At 39.0% G+C, this 27452-nt stretch overlaps 1 protein-coding gene across 3 annotated transcripts in view; it reads right to left on the reverse strand.

Annotated features, from left to right (window-relative positions):
- GRM7 (glutamate metabotropic receptor 7) overlaps positions 1-27452 on the reverse strand; it is an 899796-nt gene that overhangs the window by 139027 nt on the left and 733317 nt on the right. For 2 of the 3 annotated variants that reach the window (XM_007985083.3, XM_073009908.1), the window contains exon 8: positions 26191-27126. In XM_007985083.3, the coding sequence (XP_007983274.1) occupies positions 26191-27126 (936 nt within the window). Of the gene's footprint in view, positions 1-13730; positions 17328-26190; positions 27127-27452 lie in introns of those variants that run through there. The other variant, XM_073009909.1, reaches the window with a different exon arrangement.

Raw genomic sequence — 27452 nt, forward strand, 5'->3', positions numbered from 1 at the left:
TTCTCATTAGGTCTTTCACATTTGCAAATTGCCAATAATAAAATAACCACAGCCTTTTGAGTCTCTGTCATCTACCGATAGCTTTTGTTTTTCTGTGACTCTTCCCTGAAAGCTCTGCAATCAGATATAAACCCTCTTATGGCCCTGAGGAAAAGGACTGAATCAGAAGGCATCATCTGGGCAATTTTTCAGATGATAGAAAAATTTTCAGATTTCTTTTTAATCAAAAACTCTGCTCCATGATATTGCTACTCAAAACTCCAGTGGAGCAAGAATTAACGACCTAGGACTGAATTAACTAATGAAAGAGATTATATTGCATTATTTGTTTGCAATATTTGTTGATGTTAGCCTAATATCCTATATTTTGATTAGATAAGGAAGCACTTTTCTATCTTCTTAAGCTTTTGATAATTCATAACAATTTGGTAGGCTCTCTTTTTGTAAACTGAAATAAGACATTTGCAAAGGACATCTGATTTCTTTTTCATGGACTCTCCTACCTTCAATTCAGAAACTCTTATTGAATCCCCTTACTTTACATGACAGTATATGTATTTGCATGGTTTCAATGTATCTGTCTTCCTTTTCTACCAGAACATAACAGGAAATATTGGTATGCCTCCAAAGCCTTGCCTGGTATATCATATTTTAGGATGATGTTCTGTTAATCAGGTATACTAAGCCACACGTAAGAAAGTTAGATGGCCTTTTAGGAAGCCTTTGCAAGAAAACTGACCAGGTACCTGGCTTTACAGGATCTCATCATTGTGGGTATGGAATGTCATTTTCTAGTAGGTCAAGAGTGTTGAGGTAATTTGGGAACCTTGAGAAGGGAGAAATTTGCCCCAATTCATAGATAATGCAGGAGAAACCTGGTAAAATTTCTTGGGCATGGCCTCCTGGCCTTTGAATAGCAAATGACAGAGCCCTTAAAAATCTAATCTGAGAATCCTCATGAAAACTTCCAGCAAAACAAACTTAAGCTATCCTCCATAGTAAATGAATGCTTGTTTCACCTACTTAAATGATCAGGCTAGGCCTGAGACCAGTCTTATGATCACAAATAACCTTTTTTGAGATTATTTTTGGTCAAAAGGTGGAAGACTATGATAAGCAAACTAATGATTAGTATCTCCAATGGAAAGTTATGCTTCTTTTTTTTTTTAATAGAACAAACCCTTCTAAGTTATCTGTTCTCTTTCATTACCTTTGAACAGTTTTATGACTCTGTAACTTATAACTAATTTACAGCAATGAAAAATAAGTCTTGCCTATAGACAAACAGATGAATTCTGCCCAGTATATTTAGAAAGTCCAATTGACTTCTCTGTCCCCTATCCCAAGGCAAAAGCCAATTTTGTGTCTATTTACACATTTGTTTCAGCATTCTTTATTCCATGTAAATGTGTGCTGCTCTTATTTCTCCTTTGAATTGGCTGTAACATCTTCCTTGTGTTCTCATTAAAAATTAGTTATATAATAAAATCTTAAACATGTATTAACATTTTTAAAAATTACCTTCAAAGTTTCCTTTCAAATTGTCAAATTAACTTGAATCCCACCTCCCCATATGATTGAAACCTATGACAAATACAACAGTAGGAGGAAAACAAACAAAAATCCTAACATTCCAGATGTTAGGAGAAAAATGGTGGAAAAAATAAGCACATAAGTCGTACAGTGTATTCGAAGGTGATAGTGTTATAGAGATAAATATAAGTCACCAACTCTGTGAGCTGCTGTTCTGGAAATTTAACTCGCTTGTACAATTTTTCTGTGGGATGTAACAAAACCTAGAACAATAACCCTTGGAAATCCTCAGTGCTATTTATGGCCTATCAAGGGTCCTGATCTCTGTGACTTATGTCATAAAACAGTAGAAATTTGGAGTCTAGGGGTACTAAGACGACAGCAACAACAACTTTCAATAAGTGACATACTGTACCAACTAGTGATAACCTTCCTCCCCTTAGGTTACAAAAGACAGCCTCAGGCATGTGGACTTGAGTGTTTATTTGACGGACTGATTTTTTTTTCTTCATTAAATGAGTAAAGGTTTATACTTCACCATGTGTGCCTAGCTCTTTGGGAAAGAAATCTAAGTTCACTGTATCAACTGGAAATAGGCAAGTTTGATCAAAGGGCATGTATCTGGGCATTAGTGCAATATTCAATGTGGTGGCTCTAACTGGGCAGAATTTATTTTTTAAGTACAGTCTACATTACATATTTGTAGGAAATCAGAAGCCTGTGATTTTCTTTACCATTTCTCCTAATAAAATGAGTTTATAAAATATCACTCATTCTGTCAGTAGATGCTTTGCCAACCAGAATAACCCACAACTTTGAAAAGCTTAACTTACCATACTCATAACCCACATGCCAGAAAGTCTCTGGAAATAGTATAAATGGCCAAAATAATTACGAATCGGTGGTAGTGATGGCAGAATCTCCTGCTTTTATACAAGACACATCAAAGCACAAAACGTGCAAGCTTGAAAGAATTCCTCATTGACTATCAGCCTACCTTAGAGAATTCTAACTTCTAAAAAAGTAATTTCTTTTGAAATAACTTTCTTTATTATGAAACAGTAACAGGCAAATTACCTACAATCACATCTTCATGAAGATTTCTATTCTGAGAACTACATTTTCTGGAAATCAATGGAAGGCTAATTATGCCCGAGTAGTCCCTGATGCTGAAAGCCTGGGCGCAGGGGAGAGCACAGAGGAGATGTGGATTGTTTCCTCGTGAGATGGTATCTCTCCTCTCCTTTTGGTGGTAGGCATATGCATCTGTAAGTAATTATAGAGAGAAGCATTCTGACTTTCAGTTCTTTCATCTCTGTAGATGATAATCGGAGAGATAGATACTAAATTAATATGAAGAATAAAACACGAGAAAACAGAAAAGAGCTGTGTTAAATTTTGGTGCTCATTCTACATCCTTTATTTCACAGGGTGTAAAACCTGATTCACAAAGTGTCACCTGATTAGGGGAGGGAGGGGGAAGCTTTCTTCAGAAGAATGGGATGCCTGTACTTTCCCTGCCTCTTCCATGTGCAATTTCATTCCAAGGGCATCAAAGCCAGGGCTGCTCATAGGCATTATCCCTTTATTTACATGCTCTCCCCTTATCCTGTTTTCCAAAGATAAGTGTTTGTTTAACAAACAAAATGACTTTTTTTTTTCCCTGCTAATATGTGTTCCCTGATGAGTTTTCCTGACAAGTTGTGTGCCATTCACTCTGCTGGTTTTCTTTGCAACATTTCTCCCTTCCTTCTTTTCAGCATGGCTTATTGTTCATTATCCCTCCTCTCTTTGGCTGCAGAGATGGACACTGATTAGTCCTATCCAATGAACACATGGCATCACCCTGACAACTACTATTGGTCAAGGAGACACTTCTTCCAATTCGTCTCAAGGAAACTGACAGGAAAAATTTATGTCCTCATGCTTGAGAGTTTGGGTCTCTCTTTCCTGTGAGACAGAAACAAAGAGGTACATGGCCCCAGTTGCTCCAGTAGCATATTTTGAGCATGAATTCTTGAAGACTCCTGGAGACACTGACCACAAAGAACCTGAATCCCGACTTCCTATACATGAGAACACACACATCTCCTTGGTATTCAAGCCGCCTAGAGTCAGGTTTTTGATCTTTGCAGCCCAAAATATTTTAAATAGATACAAGATTTGGTGCATCTTTTCTTCTAAGCATTGAGCCTCAGAAGGTTATGTTGAGTAACTAGACCTCTGATTTAAGGGTTATGTATTCCAATCTTGTGGAGGTTTTTTTCATTTATTCATTCAACATGTACTTATTTACTACCTGAAGTTTACCAAGAACCTTGATTAACACAGCCAGATAGAACCCCTGTCTCTCTCACTTATGGTCGAATGTAGAGGTTCTTAAGGTTTGTGGTGCCAAAGACCTCTTTGGAAATGTGGTGAAACCTGTGCACCCCTTCTTAGAATGCCTTTAGATGCATAAGACAAAATGCACAGCATTACAAAGGAAGTCAGAAGTCAGACATGTTGAATGACAGTAATCAAAATGCTTTAAGAATTTTGACACTGTTATGTATACATGCTTCTCTATTAATGCCTTAAGTAACAAGATCAAGGCAGCTGGTTTAATAACCAGCATTTATAATGCAATTATAATGCAATTATAATGAGGAACATAAATGATATTTTGAGATAGCCACAACAAGAGTAATGTGATGGGAATCTGTGAGTTTTAACATGTGCAAAGACTCCATGGCAGGGCAAATCATGGCAAGTGTTAGGGATTGAAGCCTGTGTGGCTATATCACAGAGATTGGCAATGAGGAATATGAATAAAGTTGCATTGGTAGACATTGGCTATCTGTTTTATTTCTGTCTGTCTTTCTCTCTCTCACACCTCCCACCCCTAAAATAACTTTAGCAAGAGAACTGCATGCAAAATAGCAATAAAATAACTGTACAAAAGAAATCACAGATGTCGCTTTTGAAATGAATGTGCCTATCCATCGATTCAGTTAAACATAAATTTCCCCAGAGATGCTATACTCTCAATTATAATAAACTTTGGTTAAGATGATATGGGCAAATTATAAGGCATTTTAATAGGTAACTTAAAATCATACATTAAGGACGAACTGTTAAAAATTCATTTTATGATGGGGAAACTGATGCCCAGAGAGGAGAAGAACACCAGAGGGCACACAGGTAGACAGGCAGAACTTACCGCAGCCCTGGCTCTTTAACTCTATTTCACTACACTCTGTTGCTTCTAAATACCCCGTTCAACAGGACAGGCATAACTAGGTCATTTGTGTTGCTTACCAAGAGTTTTTATTGACAACTAAGAGCTCTAAGGAGTAATCCAAATAGAATTATCAAATTCTAAACTTGTCCCTCTGCCAGCCCCATCTCACCACCTCAACCCCTGGGATCTAGAATGAGAATTTTATTTGGTGTGTCTCTCATTTATTCCACATTTCTCTGTGATACAGAAAATCCATTTCCCACTAAATTAAAATTGCTTTTTCATCCTAACAAACACTATACCCCTGGTACACACCAGAATAAAAATAAATTGATTTTTAAGTATCCACTGCAAACAACAACAACAACAAAAACAATAAGAAGCATAAAAATCATGGTGCCTCTGTGTGCCTTCTGAACAATTTAGCTATGAAAATGGATTCCTATTCTGCAGATAGCAATTGTGTCTATGATGGCAACATCTTTGGACAGTTTAGTAGCTTCAGTAAAAACTTCAGTCTCTCAGATATTTTGCAGAATGATGCTAAATGACCTGTTTGGTTGAATTGTTGCTAAGGTGATAAGATAGCTAATGAAATAAACCACTGTATCACTCAAAAAAGAGGAACTTTCAAAGGGCCTCAATAGCCTATGTCCTCACTAGTGACCCCACCCTCCCACGACCATGTACATCTGAGTCCAGAAACCAAGCCTTCCATTTTGTGCTCCCGAATCAACAGCAGGTAATTGACAGCCTTACTTAGGGCTTCATGATTTCAGGTTGTCATTAAGCCACCTGATTTTCAAGAGTATAAGATTCTTTGTCAGTTAATCTTATCTGTCCTTCTGACAATCCCCCCTCCATAATAAAGCTGTAAAATACTTTATCAGTCATATAAACATTGCCTCTTTCTGCAATGTTTTACTAGCTATAGAGTAGACATCTTTCTTTGGATGCTGAAGCAGGCACAGATGTCCCCATGTCAAGCTCTGGATATAAGACCAGAGACAACAACCTCTGGATATAAGACCAGAGACAAATACCTGCTTCTGAAAACCACACCCCAGGTGTTAATGTGAAAACTGGGTACAAATGTTTTGAGGACTACTATTTCTCATCACTCGGGATACAGGGACTAAAGCTTAAAAATATTTCCACAATATATCATCAAGTGATCTGAACCTCTTTGGGGACCTACAACAGCCAGGGTGAAGTAAATGTATTTCAGTTTTATGAAAAGAAACAGATTAACAAAAAGATATTAAAATTCACAGTGTTGAATTTTGTATGGCAAACATTAATTTTACAATAAAAAATCAAGAACTAAAAATAATGGAAACGTCAATATGTAAAGACATCAAGGTACTCTCAGTGCATTATGGGAAACATAATTTGCATATAGCCCATTAAATGAAATCAGTTGCTGCCACTGATGATAGGCTCCTAGGAATGTCACTGAGATAGGAGTCTCTGTTCTCAGATCTGTATAATAAAAGGGCTTAACTATATCATTTCTACAGTCCCTTCCAGTTGAAATATCTGAGTAGAAATTATCTTTCAAGAGGAATTTATGGAGATTTAAGAAAAGGATTTAAGTCCCTGCATCCTTGCCCTTTGGTCTCATTAACTATAGATATCAAGATATCTTTATATCATTATATTCAAGCTTGTAGTCCTTCTGGAAAGAAATTCATGTCTCAAGTCCTCAATGGTCCATTTTTAATCCACCAAAATCAATTATTGATTATTTCACTATTGACGTAAACACTTATTTTTTCATCATGGAGAAGCCCTTCTGTGCTGTCAAGAAGTATCTGTGCCCAGCCCACTTTGAAGTGTACCTCATTAAACACAGAATTGCCAATAGGATTTTCAAAAGCTTAAGCAAAGATGGAAATTAAAAAAAAAAAATTTATAATTGTTCCGAGGATTATAAAGTCCTACTTTATTTTCTTATAAAGGACAACTTCAAGATCCTTGCAATCGACCCTCACAAGCAAGATATTCCTTTCATGATAACTGATAAACATATTTTAAAGAAAGTTCCTTTGCTCTATTATAGGGTTCAGAGTCATTGTATCTTTGCTGGGGAGAATGCTGGATAAATGGGTTAGATATGAAAGCTGAGTCTGCCTGTGTTATCAAAGGACAGGTTGTTGGTGTCAGCGTTCACTGTGGCAAAGATAGTGCTCATCAGATATCCATGTGCTCCTCAACCTCCCCCAGGTATTCTCACACTGTTCCCCTACTCCTGCAACCTCAAAGGACATGTGTCCAAATAGCACAGCTAGAGGATAGAGAAGAGCTGCCCAACTTTCATGAAACTTTACTTTGTTACCCGCCACTGGGATGTGGGGATTTATCTCTTACTGCATCACACCTGTGCAGCTCTACGTTCCTTATCTGCAATATGTCAGATTATGATGACTGAAGACCCAGAGTCCTAAGACCCAGAGATGCTTCTAATTTGCATGCAAATTTTGCTGATTGCCAGGAAACAAACACCTGTATCCTAGGGTCAAGGAATTTGTTCCTTTGGTCTTCCAGAGAATGAAGCTTTCCCTCATTCTCTGCTTAGGGAAGTAGAAAATGGGATGAGGAGAAAAAACTGCCTCAAATGTAATAAGAGATCTGTTGTCCATCACCAACTTCCCATATTCCTCATTTATGATGTGTCTTGGTCAACCCAGGTCTATGCTATTTCCTAGATGAGCCTTCTTGCATTCTTGGTATCTGCCAGCACTATAGGATCTATTTGTTGAAACTTGTAATTCTAACTTCTAATGTCATCCATGGTCCTAGCAAAAAAACATACTTTAAGATCTCATCCTCATGGAAACAAACAAAAAATGAGCCACACCTAGAAACAAAGGTACCCTGGATCAGAAGCCTTTTTACATGCACTGTCTAATAGATAGAAACCTCATATCCTTCATGTGCATAATGACCCCAGGATTGATGTGCTAAATCCAGTATATTTGAGTCTGGTAATGGAAGATCATGGAACAGTCTGCTGGACTGCAGGGGTCAGCAAACTATGGTCCATGGGCAATTTATAGCCTGTTTTTGTGTGGTCTACAAGCTAAGAATGGCTTTCACATTTTTAAAAGGGGATATAGTTTGGATATTTGTCTCCTCCCAAATCTCATGTTGAAGTGTAATCCCCAGTGTGGGAGATGGAGCCTGGTGAGAGGTGTTTGGGTCACTGAGGCAGATCCCTCATGGCTTGGTGCTGTCTTTGCAATAGTGAGTGGGTTCTCACAAGATCTGGTCATTTAAAAGTGCATGGCACCTCCCTAAACTCTCTTTTTGGTTCCTCCTCCTGCCATGTGAGATGCATACATCCCCTTCGTCTTCCACCATGATTGAAAACTTCCTGAGACCTCCCCAGAAGCAGATGTTGCCATGCTTCCTGGAAAGCCTGCAGAACCATGAGCCAATTAAACCTCTTTTCTTTATAAATTACCCAGTCTCAGGTATTTCTTTACAGCAGTGCAAGAATGGCCTAATACAGAAAATGTCACAAAACCAAACAAGCAAACAAACAACAAGCACATCACTGTAATAATGATCTCCTCACTCTTCTGAACTTTAAAGTTTCCTTTTCTTGCAAGATTACTGTCTTCACCAGACAAAGACTTAAAGACACCCTCTCTTGATCCTATAACCCTCTCCACCTACTACCCGGGTCCTCACAGCTGTGCATGTGCTTTACGAAATCATGACAGTGAAACCCCTTGAAAGCCTTTATTATGCTCACAGAAGCTCTCTCTCCTCCCATTCTCCCTAGCATCACTCTAGCCAGGCTTTCACCAATACCAGTCCATCAAATCACTCTTGAATTTTGCAGTAATAAGCTCAATGTGATGCTCTAGTACTTCCAAGCAGCATTTGAAAAACAATGGTTCATTCCCTCTTTCTCCTCACCCTTTCCTCAATCACTTTTTGGGTAACTGTTCCCTCCCAGTTGCCCTCCTCTCTATTGCGATATTCTTTTTCAGCTCCTTTGCTACTTCCTCTTCTTCCCTAGTTTAAATATTGGAGTATCTTGGGCATCATTCTTACTTTTGTATCTACAATTATGCCCACATGATCTCATCTAGTCTCCAGGTTTCCTGTATCATTTGCAGTCTGATAATTCCCAGCATCTCTCCTGAATTCCAGAATTGTGTATTCAACTCCTAGCTGACATCTTTACTACCATTCATAAGCATCTCTATGTTACCACGTCCAAAGTTGCCTTTTTCCTGCCAAACCTGCCCTCTCCTCTAGTCTTGCCTTTTCAGAAATAACTCTACTGTTGACACAGCTGTACGCACAACACCTGTGGAGTCATTTGGATTTGCCCCTTTTGTTTATAACACATATAGCATCAATCACCAGATTTAAGTCTAGCTCATCTTCACATCTCCCTAATCAAACTGTTTTTACCTCTAATTCATTCCTCCAGCCCAGGCTACCATGGTCTTTTGCCTTGATTACTGTAACAGTGAATAGTGCCCTGGCTTATCTTCCTGCTTCCACTTTCACCCCTAGAGTCTGTTCTTCTCCAAGACAGAGTGGTCCCTTTAAAATGTTTAGTCAGATCATGCTCAAAATCATCCAATGACTTCCCACACAATGCAAAAAACCCTGAAATTTCCCCTCATGGCCTATACAATGTCAAGGGATCAGGGTCCTGCCCCCTCCTGGACTCTTTCCTGCCTGTTCACTGCAGACACAGGAGCTTCCTTACTGCTCCTCTTGCCAATCTTACCCCTGCCTTGGTGTCTACCTGCCCTTGCATTTGCTCATCTCTGGCCTGGGCACTCTTCCCTACTCCCACCTCCAGTTATATTCATGACTCCCTCTCTTGCTTTGTTCTCTATTCAAGAATACTCCCACCTCCAAGACGGTGTCCCTGACCACCCTCTTACTCTCCCTCCCAACACATCACAGCATTTAAGCAATTGATATATTATATACTCATATTTAATTTAACCACTCTCTCACTCTCCCTCCCATCATATCACAGCATTCAAGCAATCGATATATTACATATTCATATTGGAATTGTCTACTTCATCCCATAATGTACACATTCAACAAGGATTTGACAAAAAGAAGAAAGAGGAAAGTATCTAGCAGACTCATGTAAAGGAGTTTAACCAATTACATTTGCTTCTAGATTCTTCTCATTACTACTTCAGCTCATGTATTACCTCCTCACTGAAGCCTTTCATGACTACCAATCAGAAGTAGCCCTGCTCTCTCCAGTCATTCTCTATTCCCATGCACCTGTCTTTGTCTCTTCAGAGCACATATCATTATCCAAAATGATGTGTAGCTTTATCCAATTACTATGTAGATTTCATGAAGCACTAACTTTTTCAATGTTGTTCACTGTCCCCAAGGCCTAGATAGTGCCAGGCACAAAGTTGATATTTGTAAATACATATTGAATGAATGCATCAATCAACAATTGACTGAATAGAACATTTCTTTGCAATAGAAGGCACAAGAGGACACAGGATAAGAAAATGAGGATTGTATCAGAAATACACATGTACAGACACACACACACACACACACACAGAAAGGAAGACGGGAATAGAAGGCACTTTTACCCACCCTTCCACAATGATGAGTTGACACTTTTAACCTCATAAGAAGTTGGGTAACTCACCATCTGCTGGTTTCTCCTAGACCATATATCTCTTCTTGTGCTCTGTGTGGGGGCCCTGAGCTTTGAGAAGAGCCTGCAGATGCTTTTGCAGAGGCCCAGATGGTGGTCAGGATGTGTCTGGAATCTCAAATCATCCCTGGCTGCGGCTCACCTCTGTAACCTGCTTTGATCTGAAATGCTTCTGATGGGTTTCCAGAATGAATACTGCTGAGGCCTGTCGGGAAGACAGGTTTGGAAGTTTTGCATTTTTGGAAATGCACCCTGCTGTCAGTAACCCCTGTTTGTATTTACATAGAGGATGGTGAAAAACAAATGAACTCATTAGGATGCCAAGTAAAAGGGCAATCACTCTAACCTGGGAACATGGTGAATCAAAAATATTATGTCTTGCTTGTTCCTATCCCCAGTGCCTAGCACACTGGCAGGGCTACAGGGTGCAGTTATGCAGGCAACACATCGCACAACTCCATGGGGTGGCATTCTCATCATAACCTATGTGAATAACAGTCCCTGGCATTACACAGGATGCAAAATACAACCTGCATGGACCTACACTGTGGTTATGATTCACGGCACCTGGACACAACAAGGTGCTGAATAAAATTCACTGAATCAATGAGGGATTTTTTTAAACAAAGCCTAGGGGGCTAATTTGCTGTCTGGGAACTATCTCAGATGGCCACTGGACAGGTGAATGAGACTTGGAATAGTCACATCATTTCAGAAGAAAGGAAGAAAGAATTGGGGTCAGTAGCCTTGGAACATTGCCTGTAAGATTTGCTCACTTCCTGGAAGTTGTAGAACTTGCCTACATAATTGATTTGATAAAATGAGTTCCCCCAAAGCTAGGAAAGTATGATGCTTGTATTGTGAGGAAATCACTTTCAGTGGTTTGCTTCCCCTTCTGTGGATTGTGTCAAGGGTGTAATTTTGGAAGCTCTATCAAATGTGCAGGTGCTTGGGAAACTTCTATCTGGCCTCCCTGACCCTACTCTTGCTCCTCCACAGTTTTCTTCTTACCAACAGTCCAAGTGGTCATTCTAAAACATAAATCAGTTTCTAAAGCTTCCCCTTTTTCCCCGTCTTGCTCAGAATAAATTCCTAAGCCCTACATAAATAGCCACTGGCTACCCCCACCCCATTCTATTTTCTACTTCCATCCTTTACACTCCAGCTTCTGTTTCTCAAGTCACTCACACTCTCCTCTGAGCACCTTTTCCCTTGCTTTTCCTTTTGCTATTTCATTTCATGCAGGTTTATGCTTGAAGAGCACCTCCTCCAAGAAGCCCTCCTGACCATTCACATCTCATATAGGAGTCTCAGTAAGATCTATCTCCCATCTTCCTCTACTTTTCCTGTCTTTCTATCATTTTCTATTTGTTTGTTTGCACATTGTCTCACTTTTCCATACAATATCATTTTCATGAGGGCAATGAATTTGTCTTGTTCCCCTTTCCATCCCTGGCACCTAAACACATATGTGGCACATGGTGGCTTTTTGTAGACATTAGTGGGATGCATGAATAAATGTTTGAAATTGGAAAGTGCCAAAACCCAGCAAACTGGATATAACCACAAAATCACTGGAATATAAGGCTATGAATATGGGGTCATTCTTTCACCATCTGCTACCTGATAAAATCGTAATTTAATGATACCAAAAGGAGAAATTTGGTGAGGCAATTGCCAGAAGCAATGATCTCATCAAAATAGTATTTTAAATGCAAAAGTGTTATTGTCGAGTCAGAGCTGCATAGAAGGATGCATTTGAAAAGATACTTTATCTAGCAAGAACACTTCCATGCATGGAAGTGCTCTTACTAAATATTGTTACATTATTGTGTAGTTATGTGTGGAAGCCCCATTATCTTATCCATGGAAGAGGTTACCAGTCCACTCAGGTCTTCTCAGGTTTAAACTGTTCCTAGGCTGAGTGCAAGGGTAGGATTGGTGCTAGAATTCAGTTTCCCCATGTTTTCCAACACAAACTAGCTTCTCTCCAGCAGCGGACAAATGGCATATACAAAAGTCGCCCTGTCACCTTATCCTCCAGGTTCATCTCCTACCATGCCTATCCTAGCTCACACTACTCTTCTAGTCATTTCTCAAATAGCTTTGACATGCTTCTGCCTCAGCACTTGCTGGTCTTTCTACCTGGAATACTTTTCTCTTAGATGTCCTCAGGGTTTGCTTCTTTACATCTTTGTGCAAAGGTCGTCTTCTCAGTGAGCCCTGCTCTGAGTCCTTATTCCTAATAGCAGACTGTGTGCCCCATCCTGGTATTTCTTCTCTTATCTACTTTTTAAAAAATATTTGCCACAGTCTGATTTTCTCTTTATATTTCATTTATTCATTTAAAGTCTGTCTCTATCCACTAGAATGCAGACTTGGGAATTTATCTCTTTTACTTGCTCATGCCTCCTCTGCATGCACAATAGTGGCTAGGATATAGCTACCCACACATATGTATATGAATATTTTAACATAGATACATACAGAATGAATTAACTCATTCCATCCTCACGAAAACCTTGTGAGACAAATACTGTTGTTATTCTCATTTTACAAACAAGGAAACTGAAACCCAGAAAGATCAAGTAATTTGTCCAGGGTAAAATAATTGATCATTTTTATTGTCCATATCCCAGAGCATTATGTGAGTCAGGTCCTGATAAGCAACTTTCTTTGTCCCTTTCTGGCTCTGGGACCTTAGAAAAAAGACCTTAGAGGCTTTTGTAAGCCTCTATTTTCTACTCTGTAAATGGGGATGTTATCAGTCCCTATTTAGAGTTTGGTGTGGAGTTTCAAAGAGGTAATCTATACGAAATGTTCAGACTGGTGATTGATACACAGAGAATGTTCAACAATTGGTGTTCTGGGCTCTGATTTGCACCATCATTTTTAACAATTCTAAGTAGTATATTTTGTAGAAGTACTATAATGCACTGTCACTTCCCTTTTGTTAGCTACTTACATTTTGGTGAACATTCTGGTACTTCTATCTTTGAAGAAGTTTCTAATTTCTCCCCTTTCCAAAAATCCTAGAAATGGAACTACTGGGTCAAAAGTTATTCATACTCTAAAAGCTTTTGATATATAGCATAAAACTACCCTCCTTAAAAGATTTGATCAGTTTGGACATTGATTTGTAATAGGTAAGAATATTCATTTCTCCCACATCCTCACCCCATCACTGTGTATTACTGTATGTTTTCATCTTTACTGTTCTGAAGACTAAAAATTATATATGAGATTGGACATTTTAATATATTCATTGGTAATCAATTTCAACAAATAACGTCAACATCAATTCCTTCATTTTAGAAAGTCCTTTTTATGTTTAACAGTGCTTGGTCATCCTTGACCATTAGCTTTGTCTACACAATCTTCATGACATACTCCCTTAGCAAGATTGATCTTGCACAGGCTGTTCTTGCTATAAACCTACTTTCTTAATTTCTCAGACATTAGTGTACATGGCTCTCTCTAAACAGTTTATTGAGGGTAGAAACTGTATCATACTGCACAACAGATTCATTCATTCATTCTTCCATCCAATCCACAGGGATTTATTGAGCACTTACTATATACCAGTCACTGCTCAGCACTCTAGGGATACAAAGCAGAACTGGAGACAGACCAAGGCCTTGCATTTAAGGTACTTTCATTTTAATGAGGAGTTACAGGTACACATGAACAAACCAATAAGTGACATAAGTTACTGATGAATAGGAAGAAACAGAATATGACTGGGGTGGAGCTCACTTTAGCGGGGGTGGAGGAGAGTTAAGGAAGCCATGATATGTGTCTGTAGGCTGAGCTTTAAGTTCTTTGAGAAGAACACAGCATGAGAAGGTCTGTGTGACAGCCTCCGATAAAGAAGGCACATCCTGAACCAAGGTCCTGGGAAGGAAACGGCCCTGGGGTTTTCAAGAGCAGAAATACTACCAGCAAGACTGAAGAGAAGTCAGCAAGGATGAGAAGAAATTGGAAATGAAGGTCAGAAAGCTAAGAAGGCAATAGATTATCTAAGGCAGGTCCGGTAAGCTTTTCTGGTAAAATTCTGGTTTATAAATATTTTTAGCTTTGCAGGTCATATAATCTCTGTCACAGCTATTCAACTCTGTCTTTGTAGCAATAAAAGCAACCATAGGCAGTACGTAGATGAATGGATGCGGCTGTATTCCAATAAACCTTATTTATAAAAACAAGTTGCTCATTGGACAGGCCCATGGCCTGTATTTTGTGATCTTGAGCGAAACCTCCTGGGCTCTAAGAAAGAGTCTGAATACTGTCCTAATTGTAATGGTGGCAGGGAGGAAATGATAATAATAGTAACAATAGGAAACCCTGGAAGGTTTTCTAAAAAGCAAGTGATGTGATCCTCACTGGTTGGGGTTGCAGGTCATGTTACAGGTGCTTTAAAATTGATTGTTAAATAACAGGGGGACATTCTGAATGAAAAGGAAATTATTTTAAAACTCGATCTCCTAGAATATCTAGCTCAGGGGTGGTAGGCACTGAAGGAATAAAGATAGTATCACTACAGGGAACAAAAACCTTTCTTAGTTGCTGTTTCAGAACATCTACTAGTCAGGGTTCTTTTTTAGACCTGTATGAAGGGAGGCCTTGGATCAAAAAATCACCGTTGGTTATAAGTCAAGCAATCAATTGGAACATAAAGCTGAATGGGAGCACACAGGCACATTAGAGAGACAATTTTCAATTTTAGGCATCAGAGGACCTATTATAGATACCAGTGCTTCTGCATCGGCTAGACTGATAGTGTCACCATTAAGAAATCATTTCCTTACATTTTCTTTTCCTAATAACTGCAGTGGGAAGCTGGATTTCTATGAGAAAATCAAATGATGATTCCTTTCATTTCCCAAACCCCTTTATTAGGATCTAAAATTCAATAAGCTTGGTTACCAATCATCCACACAGCTCTCAACCCTGGAATAATATGGGACGTCTCCTCTTACCTGGCCCCATTTCTAGAGATTTCAGTCCAAGGACTGTGCCATTAACTTGCCTCTACTGTTTATTTACTGTTGCCATATTGTCAACAATGAAGCATCTTAAGATTCTGACCCATTCTTAGTACACTGTAACTGGGTAATGTCCCAATTTAGAAACTAATACAAAGGTTCCAAGGCCTTCTAAAACACTTATCCCAGCCAGGCGCGGTGGCTCAAGCCTGTAATCCCAGCACTTTGGGAGGCTGAGACGGGCAGATTACGAGGTCAGGAGATCGAGACTATCCTGGTGAAACGCCGTCTCTACTAAAAAATACAAAAAACTAGCCGGGCGAGGTGGCGGGCGCCTGTAGTCCCAGCTACTCTGGAGGCTGAGGCAGGAGAATGGCGTGAACCCAGGAGGCAGAGCTTGCAGTGAGCTGAGATCCGGCCACTGCACTCCAGCCTGGGTGACAGAGTGAGACTCCTTCTCATAAAAAACAAAACAAAACAAAACAAAACAAAAAAACACTTATCCCTATGCTGTCCACTCACTGAAGATTTGGAGAAAAAAGATCAGCATTTAAGTTGAACCTCAGTATATGGCAGTAGAAACATCTATGTGGTTCTTTACTCTTCAGTTAATTTCTTTAAAAAAATAATGCGCAAGGCACTTCCATACCTCAAGATCTAGAACATGAAAATAAAAGAGAATGATCTGCTTGCTGGGTTAAAACCAAGGGCTCCATTCATCCGGCATTTGGTGTCACACCAGGCAGCAGCCCTCACCTTATCAACAATTTAATTTGGCCATGATGCCTCAACCCAGTAACTTTGACAGGGAACTGGGAAGGTTACCAGAGAAACACAATGGAATTGACAGAATTGGAAGGCAGATTTCGCCAGCCTAAATATCTGACCTTGATGCTAAAACCCAATCATTACAATCTGATCTAGGGCTTTGGGTCTGTTAGCCAGAATCTCCCAAGTATGAACAACTGACTCCTTATATATAAATCAAGCCTTTTTTGGAAACAATCTAAGTCCTTCGCAAGTGATAAATCACTAACATGAGATCACATCTAAGTTGAAAGTGAGGATGAAGAGCCTGCAATATGAGAAGGAAAATGAGATGTTTTGTTTCAGTCATTCATTTGTCCACCAATAGATTTCTACTGATTACTTACTGAGTGTGAGTTTCCTCCTGCAGGTATATAGAGACACCGAGAGCTTCAAGGAAGTGCTAGTTTAGTGGCATTAACTTGTCTTTTACATTCCTTGCCACAGTATACCTTGCTCTATGATATCTCTATTGACTATTTGTGACCTGTTATCTTCCCCAACACCATCACATACATGAGACTTAGATGGAAAAATGTGGCTTTTGTTGAGTTGGGATATTCCACAGGGGTCCTCTTTGAAGCCTGCAATTGGATACCTATTTATTTGAGGTTGTTCACTTCTCAATGCTTTATGACTCAAAAACTTTATGGCCAAACCCAGTGAGACCAATAGAGCCAAATGTGGTCCTGAGCTGGGTGGGTAGAGAGCAACCAAATGTATTATAATAGGTAACAAGCTGAGCCATCTGAAGGTGCATAACTCCACAGCAGGTGGCATGTGCCCTGAATTCTTACACCCCAAGTGCAAGTCATTGGAGGATAGCTTTATTCATTAGGAACTGCTTACAGTTCAATAGCCAGAGATCCATTATACTCAGAAGAAACTAGTGTTGTGGTAACGTACTGAGAATATACCAAAACAAGGAAGACTGTATATGGGCAGTATTTCTAGTATATGGATATTTTTCAACAACAATTCTTATGATTACCCATAATATACATCCATTATGATGGTGTTGCAGTCTCATTCCAATGTCTCATGCTTTACTTGGGGAGGGAGGCCATAGATTGAAGTCAGTGTTCAAGTTTCCTCTCCACCAAATATCCTGTGAAGCAGAGATGGGAGGAGAATCATATGCTGAGTTCTCATCTAACGTTCTTTGGTATGAGGGGTTCGCTGGCCTCTTTCTGAAGGGGGACGTAAAGGTACTATAGGTGACTGTCAGTTCTGATCCAATTTTTGCTCTAAGGGATTCTTCTCATTCTTCCGCACCCTACAGGTTGTGTGCTAACCTGGGTCTAAAAATATGAGCTTTAGGAAAGTCCATTTAAATCATGATTGGTAGCCAGTGCCTGTCTTTCCAGGGTAAAATTCCACATCTTAACTGTCATGCAATCTATTACTTATAAGCAATGAGTAATTTTCTAAAGCATAAGCCCAGACAAGTCACACTACTATCCTATAAATCATTGAAATACTTCTCCCCTTGTTTAAAGAACAACATCCAAGCTCCTTAATAGGGCACACAGGATCTTCTAGGGCTTTACCTCTACCTGTCTTTCCAGTGTCAGCTCTTACAGTCCTGCTAATTTATACTACAGCCTCTCCTGACAGTTCCCCCAGATATATGACTATTTTACCTTCTGGGGACCCTCCAGCCAATGCCTAGATAGACATTTTGCTAAGGGGAGCCTAGGGTAGAAGAATAAAGTTATCCTTTACTGAGTATTTACCATGTGGTAGAGAGTGTTTAAAGAGCTTTACATACTCTAATTTGCACAATTCTAATATCATTACAAATATATTTCTAGGTTCAGTACTGTGCAAATAGGCCAGTTGGCATAAGGCCACTTAATGATTACATTTCAAGAAAAAAAGAGGAAGAGGAGAGAAAGAGAAGGGTTTCCGTACAAAGCAATTTGTCATGGGTTTATGAGGTATAATTAATATACAATAAACTATTCATGTTGAAGTATGCAAATTGATCAATTTTGACTTACATATCTGTGAATCCACCTCCACAATCAGGAGAGTGAACAAAATTTTCTCATGCCCCTTTGTAATTCTTCAGCCCTTCCCTGCTTATTCACAGACAACATCTGATTTCTGTCACTACAGACTAATTTGGATATTTAAAAATTGATATAAATTGAATCATACAGTATATATGCTTTTATATCCGGGGTCTTTTAATCAGCATTATTTGGAGATTTATCCATGCTGCTCAATGCATCAATTGTCCATTGCAGTTTTTTTGAGACAGAGTCTGGCTGTGTTCCCCAGGCTGGAGTGCAGTGGTGTGATCTTGGCTCACTACAACCTCTGCCTCCTGGGTTCAAGCAATTCTCATGCCTCCACCTCCCAAGTAGCTGGGTTTACAGATGCACACCACCATGCCTGGCTAATTTTTGTATTTTAGCTAGAGACAGGGTTTCACCATGTCAGCCAGGATGCTCTTGAACTCCTGACCACAAGTGATCTACCCACCCCAACCTCCTAAAGTGCTGGAATTACAGGTGTGAGCCACTGCACCCAGCCTGGTCCATTGCTTTTTACTGCAGAGTAGTATTCCCTTTTGCAGATAAATCCATCCCAATTTGTTTATCCATTTACCTTTTCAGGAACACTTGGGTTGTTTTCAGGGTGGGGCTATTAGAAATGAAGCTACCAAAAAAAATCCTCATGTACAAGTCTTTACATGAATACACTATTTCCTTTCTCTTGAGTAAAATACATAAGAGGAATGGCTGGAGCAGTATGGTAGGTATATGTTTAATTTTTAAAAATACCTGCCAAGCTGTTTTCCAAAGCGGTTGTACCATGTTTTATATTCCCACTGGGAGTATATGAGCATTCTCGTTGTTCTTTATCCTCATTAGCATCTTGCATCATCAGTCTTTTGAGTTTGTATGCTAAGCAATTTCAATATTTTATTTTACTTAAACCTAGATGTAGGAATAATTAGACCTATGGTAAAGAGGAAAGAAGTGAAGACCAAATAAGTTAAGTGATACATCCAGAATGTATAATGATTAGGCTCAAAGCAGTATAGGATGGTGGAGTAGAAGAAAATGCCCAAATAAACCAGCTTCTAGGACCGGAAGAAAAGAGGGTAAATGAGACTGGAAAGAATTCACAATTGGGCCAGTATTGTGACCTATAGTCTATGGAGCCGAGGATTTGGCAGTCCCCTGACTGCCCATCAGCACACCAGGCTCTGTTATGGTTTCCTGTGCTTTGAGAAAGGTTATTTCTGAAAATGAGAGATGGTCTCTGATGCTTTGAGAAAAGCTAGGGAACAGACATGTGTCAGTTTATGCCAGTTCTGCTTATAAAGGTGAGGCCTGGGTCCCTATGGCTGTGTCTCTTAGTGGCTGAGGTCTCAAAGTGCAAGAAACCTAGGGGGAGAAGTGAGCTCCAGGGAGTTCTCCATGGGAAGTGGCAGGAAGATTCAAGGTCTGTTGTTGAGTCTTCCCTTTTAGAAGGAATTTCTCTTTCTGAGTATCCCTCTGTTCAAACTTTCAGTGATTAAAACCTTTCTTTTAATGTTGTAAGCTATTCCCTTATTTGTTTTAGCTCAGTTCAGTTTTATACAAGCCCTTGATATTTACCTGCTGAAGTAGCTCTTCTAGCTAAAGCAAGGGTCTAAGATGGTTGGGACTCCATTTATCCTAGGTGACTGCATCTGAAATTAGTTGATTCATTATGGCAGGAAGAAAAAGGACTGCACTATCCCAAGCCACTGCTAACACCAGCCTTGCAAACAGCTGGTTTCTGACAGCTGTTTAGAGAGAAACTCAGTTATCACCAAGGTCACAGCAGGCAACAGAAAGAAAATAGTTTCATAGGCTTCTGATAGAAACACGAACAGACAAAACCAAACAGCAGAAGCAAGACCTCAGCAACCAGTATGAGTTCCTATCACAGCATGAGTGCACAAACGGCATCAGCAAAAACTATGTACTGGGACACCTCTTTCTCCTGTGTTCCAAAGCAAGGTGAAGATTCTTACTAAGCATGCTAGAAGAGAAAATATGGATTTTTGTTTTAAAATAAGTTTGGGTATGTGTGTAAATATGTTTATGTTTATATGGCTGGAAGTTACAACCAGATGATTGGACAATGATTGTCTCTAGGATGTGGGATAATGAGAGTTCTCTTTCTTTGGCTAGTTGTTGTTGACAATAGAGATTACTTTGGGAGGCTGAGGTGGGCATATTACGAGGTCAGGAGATAGAGACCATCCTGGCTAACACGATGAAACCCCGTCTCCACTAAAAATACAAAAAATTAGTCAGGCGTGGTAACAGGTGCCTGTAGTTCCAACTACTCTGGAGGCTGAGGCAGGAGAATGGCATGGATCTGGGAGGCAGAGCTTGCAGTGAGTCGAGATCATGCCACTGCACTCCAGCCTGGGCAACAGAGTAAGATTCTGTCTCCAAAAGAAAAAAAGAAATTAAATAGTGGGCAATGTTATTTTCTAAATTAAACAAATTTTGAAAACTGTATTTCTATTGAAATAACAAAACAACATAACACAAAATAAAAGATAAGACTTACTCTACTCACATATTTTCCTAATGCTTAAAAAGTCCAAAATAGCTTTCAAATTTGCTCCATCTTTTCCAGTCCCTTAAGCTTTCTTCAAACCAGTGCCATCTTTCGTCAAATTATTATAATAGATACTCAACTAGTTTTCTTACCTCTAGCTGCTTTTCACCCTCAAGCACTATTTCTAAAATTCTCATTTCAAAATACCCTATGCTCACATTTCTCCCACATTTAGAAATTTCTGCTGACTCTTCATAACTTCAAGGAGAAAATTCAAACAGAGCCCTTCACAATTTGGCCTTGCTGCTTTTTACTATATCTTTGCCTCTGCTATAGAGTCCAGCCCTACAAAACGAGAGGGTGGTAGAATTGCATCAGAGGAAAGATCATGCAGAATTCAACAGGCACATAAGTCAATAATTCCTCTTAAGGTAGAACAGGTATTTCAGCTTACAAGCTACAGTATTTTAAATTAACTTGACCCACTATATGGAAAAGATGTGACTCTTGCCAAAAGTTAATTTGGAATTCACATTATTCCAAAATCTGCACATAAAATGGTGTTTCATTAATTCTGATTATACTCTCACATTTTATAAGAGTCAAAGTCGTGTAAGTGCAATCTGTCTCTTCTCTATGTGCTATATGTTGAAAACACTGTCCCTCACTTTTTAACATGTAATATAATTTCTTACTACATTGTCATGCCACTTTTTCTGCCTCTAAATTTTAGTGCACTTGTCGTATTTTCTGTGAAGCTCCTTCTCCATATGGCTGTACTTCATTCTTTGTGCTACAACTGTCATATTTCTCACACTTAATTCAGTGTTTGTTTGAAGACCTACGTTGACCATTAGTGTATGAGTTCCTAATGGAAAAGAACACTGTTTTTTTCTCTGCATCACAGTCCTTAACAGAGTACCAGGGGCACAGTACATGCATTGTAAGTTTAATTACTGAAATACCATGAGAAAAATTTAAGCAAACCAAATAGTACAGAAGCATAAACTAATATGTAGCTTCCTAAGAGAACCAGGGCTGCTCCTTGCTGTATGGCATTTGGCAATTTAACAATAAAGGTTTGTAATCAGAGACAAAACCAACAAGAATTAAGGCACACCCCAATTCCCTGACTATTCTTTAAGTAGATTAATCTTTACAAAAACTATCATTGGTTTTCACACAATGACAGCAAACAACTGAATGGGAAGAAGTATCAAGAATCCGAAACTAAATCAGAAATAGCAATGGATTTCAAATTCCAGCTCTGATTTGTTAATAGTCCTTGTCTTAAAACTGTATAAAAAAAGATTTCAAGACCATACCAGAGTACAGGGGAAGTGTGTCATAATTGATTAGTGATGTCTGCCTTGGGTATGGATGGAGAAACATTTATCTACCTGCCAAATATTTCTGATCCCTGTATTAGTTCTGGGCAGATTTTACTTTGTGTTTAGATTCTGAGGCGCTATCTGTTATATGCAGAAGATCAAAAGGTCTTGGTCTATATTCTCAGCCTCACAAGAAATACTACTGGGGAACACCAGTCTACCTATTCTATTGGTATCTCTGGTCCCAAGACCAGGGACTTGGTTCTGACTTTTTAATGGTCTCTGGCCCAAGTCTTGGGACTGATGCTTCATTTAGACATTCTAATCTTTGACTTTGTCTTTGACTGTGGATTAGTGTCTTTCTGACCTCCTGGTTCCTTGATTTCTGGACCTTCGCTTTGCTTGAAATGGGAGTTAATTGATTCCCAAAGGTTCTGAAGTTAAGAATCAAGTAAATATTTACAGGATGTCTTCTGTAAATGGGAAGAAAGTAGTAAGGCTTTTAAAAAGTATGGTTGGTGTCCACTGGCATTTTTCCAGCAAACTTGAAAAGTGAATAGTTCTATGCCCCATTCTAGACCTGTCAAACCAGTAGGGGATTACAGGGTTGGGGAGACGTGACAATTTGTTAAATTCCTCAGGGGATGATCATGAACATGAACACAATTTGAAGAACCACTGAGATAAGAACCCTGAACTGGCTCAAAGTTTGCCTGTAGTTGCCCCAATTCGGTCATTTAGTGACCAAAGGCTCCAGTGCAAATCAAGTTACTTAAGTTTTGTAATGTATTCTGGTTCTGTTATAATATGCACAGAAAAGTGGCCTGTGGATGCCATTTTTGAGGACACAATTCTTTCTTCAAGCCACTTTCCTTTTTAGCAATTTTCTCTGCCCTTCAATTGCCTCAATCTTTTTCTTTTTCCTCTTCTTACCATCCTCCTATCTAAACAAACACACTTGTACACAAAGGAAGACCTTTGAGAACCTATGATCCCATTCCTTGTGTATCAAGATCATTTTCCCTTTGTAGAGTGACATTGCACAAAGCATGTCTCCCTGCCTGTGTATAAGGATATGTTGACTTACCTAGAAAGCTCTTCAGGCAATAACTGGCTACAAAGCTCCAGATGAACATATCATCTATAGAATTTTTCAGATTTTGACAGGATAGGCTGCATGTTCCCTACCTGAAGCATACTTCTTTTCCTAGATGTGCAACTCTCTGTATAGATACAAACACAAGGCAAGCTTTTGCTTTTTATAGAAAATATTCTAGTCCTCAACAGATAGTGCCAGAACAAAATAATGGGATGTTATTACATCACACTGGGCCAGCCAGCTTCCACTGTGCTATTGACGTACCAGTTTTAGTGTGTTCTTGCATCATTACATCACCTAAATATAATTCCTGAATCATTCCCTTGTGGTTAAAGTTCACCACGTCCATCCCTGGCCACGTGGTAAGATGCTCATTCTAGAAGTCATGGGGTTAACAATGATAAAACAAGATAGCAGTGGTCTCCCATATCCTCCTTAATAAAAGCAAAAATAAGCTTCATGGGGGTTAATATTTTGCAAAAAAAATATAAATAAATAAGGAAAAGAACACTGCTTGCTCTTTATGTTGTGCTAATAAATTTGACAGAAGTTTTTACAGATATTCCTAGCATAATCAATATAAATTCAATTTCTTGAAACAGTAAATTGTTATTACTGAACTCACTGCCTAATCTTATTTTTCCTGTTATAACTCTTTGATTTAAAACACTTAAACTGTTAGATCTAAAGAAAAATGAAAAAGCTGTGATTTTGTAGGTTGCTGGCTTGGCAAAAATCCCTTCTGATGTGATCTCTTTGATAATGTGCTACTTTCCACATTTTAAATGCCATAGTTTCATGTATACATGCTGGTATTTTCTCATTGGTTGTGCATGCTTCTCTAGCCATATGCCTATAAGTGGATGTGCATTTTCATATAATAACTTACTGTTCCCATTTGGCAATTCTGTGCCTTTCATTGTGTCAATCAACCACGTAAAATTTCATAACCTATTGAGAATACCCAAAGAAAAATATGTGCCTTCTAAAACTCTGGTATAAAAAGCATACTGCTTGAAGACAACTTAAATTTCCCCAGACTCCAATTCTACCAACACATTGTTCTCTAGAACAACTAGAATTCAATTCCTGAAACCTTGTTTCAATTTCAGGTTTTTAAATGAATGTATAAATTATACCTGTGACCTTACTGAAAAGATCCATAATCATGACTAGAAATAAAAAATGAAATGATAGAGACATATATTGTCAAACAGGCATTACAATCAGCCTCATCTATAAAACCACTATAATTATTTTTCCTTTTAATATTCCTGAAGAATAAACTTATGGGAAAGGTTTTATGTCTTTAACCTGTTGCATGAAGTATTCAGTTGTTTTAATAACAAAATAATTATTATCTCCATAGGCTTTTATAATACTCATCATTCCCTATAAAAAGTTCAATAGTTATCAACTTACCAGCATATATTTGGGGATTTTTTTTTCTTCTCTCTATTGTATTATACCACTCTAACTCATATTTTACTATTCCCTTGGCCCAGGAATACACAGAAGAAATAAAATGATATTCAAGTTGGTTTCACAGACAGTAAACATACGTTATGAAATTGAAACATGCTACGCTTATTGAGCATATATTTTAGAAGAACTTTCTCTAAAATACTTTATGACTAAAACCATAATCTGGAACTATTCACTCTCCTTGATTTTAGATTCTGTGTGGCTTCATGAAATATTTACTTTTTAAAAACACAGTTCAAAATTATAGCCCCTCTGAATTACACAATTTAGGTAAAATATATCTTTTCAGCTGGAAAACCAGATGCCATTAATCCTTTGTATGATTATATGGAGAACAGAGGTAACAAAGAAAAACTAGAGTAATCTAATTCTGGGATATACAGGTTGTTGTAAATTTTTAGACATTCTAAGTCTATCCTTGTTTTTCCCACTTAAGTCCCTGAATGTTTCAGAGATTTGTCCAAAGTAACATGGAAGCAGACTAGACCCCTGATGTGCTAACATCTAATCAAGCTATCCCTAGGTCCTCTTGTGCTGATTATGTCAGTTAGAACTCTAGGTCACAGTTGTACTAACCTGCCAGAGCTGCCTACATCCAGTGAAAGACACCATACCTTATCAGTATCAATATATTAGGGTTGATATTACATGAAACTATAGCCACATGGGTGAGTATAGGAGTCAGATGTATAAGAATCATGTCGGAATCTGCCATAGAATTGTCTAAATCAAAGATTCACAAGACTTATAACTACCTGGAAGGTGCGTGTGAACTAGCAAATATGTTGGCCTCAAAGTTTCACAGCTTGATGACACTAGCTCTGCACCAAATATTCACTCTTCCTCTTTTAGAAAGTCACGTCTCTGATCTCACTATGAATTGCTGGATGTGATTAATGTCCATCTAGTTGTAGGGAGACTACAGTGAAATGCTAACCAAATCTTTCCTATAGTCACCCACCTGGGTATATATTGTGCATATACAACTGGGCAACTCTACTCTGTTGTAAAGCTTGAGTACTAGATGCAATGGACAGCAATAGCCTAGGTAGCCACTAGGAAGAGATAGAGAGCATTTACACTGGTGATAATAATGACCATCACACACTCCCCAACCTGGAGGAGAAGGTACTATGCTCCTCTTTTCCTATCCCCAAAAAATATGTGGGTAAGTGGAGAAGGTGGGGAATAAATAAGTATGAAGGGTTATTTTAGATAGATTAGATAATTTTATACTAGATAATCTCTCATTATATTTAATAATTCTATAATTTAATTAATTTGAAAAGGCTACATCTGGTTGGTTTCCAGTGGAATGAATGTGGCTCAGTTTTAGATTCTTAGAGCATTGAAGCCTACTAGACCTTGAATTGGTTCTCTACTCTTGGGAATACCATTCTGCATATAGAGAACTTCTTACTTTATACAATCAATTTGGTTTCAGTACTTACAAAAATCAACACATTTTCAAAAAACATGTTATGATGTGCATTTTCACTTACCTTTTCCGCTGATTGAGCGGTGCCAAAAAAAATTGGAATGAAGGCAAGCCATACTATACATGTCGTGTACATAGTGAATCCAATGGGCTTGGCTTCATTAAAATTCTCTGGTACACCCCGAGTCTTGATGGCATACACAGTACATGTGACCATGAGAAGAATGCTATATCCCAAGGAGCAAATGATTTGGAGATCTGTAATGTCACACTTGAGAACTCCTCTGGCTTGCTCAGGGTTCATTGTCTTATGTTCATCATAGTCTATGATGATGTTGGGTGGATCAACACCAAACCAAATGAAAACCCCTAGAAGCTGAACTGATATTAAACTGGAAGTGATTGCCAGTTGTGATGTTGGGCTTATGAGTCTGGGAGCTGTTACTGATTTCTTGCCCTGCTCAAATATGCGATAAATCCGATTTGTTTTCGTCAAGAGGGCTGCATAACTGATGCACATACCCAAGCCCAAGAAAACACGCCGGAAAGAACACACTGCCACATCAGGTTTGGCAATCATCAGGAAAGTGATGATGTAGCAAAGAAAGATGCCCGTCAAAAGAACATAGCTGAGTTCCCGCCCAGATGCCCGGACAATGGGCGTGTCATTGTAGCGGATGAAAGTGGCCATAACAAAGATGGTGGCAATGATCCCCAACATTGCCAGGAAGACAGGAATCACAGCCCAGGGGGAGTGCCACTCCAGTTTGATGATGGGAATATCTTGGCATCCGGTTCGATTTTCATTGGGCCTCTGGTCATAGGGGCAATGCTGGCATGTCATCTCATCAAACTGGTACTGGTAACCATCGCAAGGCTCACAGGTCCAACAGCAGGGAGTTCCTTTCTGTGTCTTCTTTCTCTGTCCAGGCTTACATGGTAGTGTGCACACTGAGGGAGGTATCTCTCGGACTCCTTTACCCCACTGCATGTCTTCTATCTGTAACATAAGAAAGAAGAAGGTGAATCAGGCAGATTCTTCAAGAGAGTAGAAAAAGAACACCAGCAACAAACAGTACTCATGGCAAGTGACATTTCAGCTGTGATGAGGTTGAATTAGCTTTCCCTCAGCTTGCAAGAGTTACAAGTATGATTTGAGCCCATATCATAGGACTCCAGCATCCTCGCTCTTCACCATTAGTGTGTTCTCAACATGCCAGATCTTAAGAATTCCCTGAGGCAATACAAATTCCCTCTTCCCATTCCTGACTTTCCAAATATGAACATCCTGAAAAAGAACCTGAGGGGCTGTATTTATAACAAGTG

This window comes from Chlorocebus sabaeus, chromosome 22, assembly GCF_047675955.1.
Source record: "Chlorocebus sabaeus isolate Y175 chromosome 22, mChlSab1.0.hap1, whole genome shotgun sequence".
Lineage (NCBI taxonomy): Eukaryota > Metazoa > Chordata > Mammalia > Primates > Cercopithecidae > Chlorocebus > Chlorocebus sabaeus.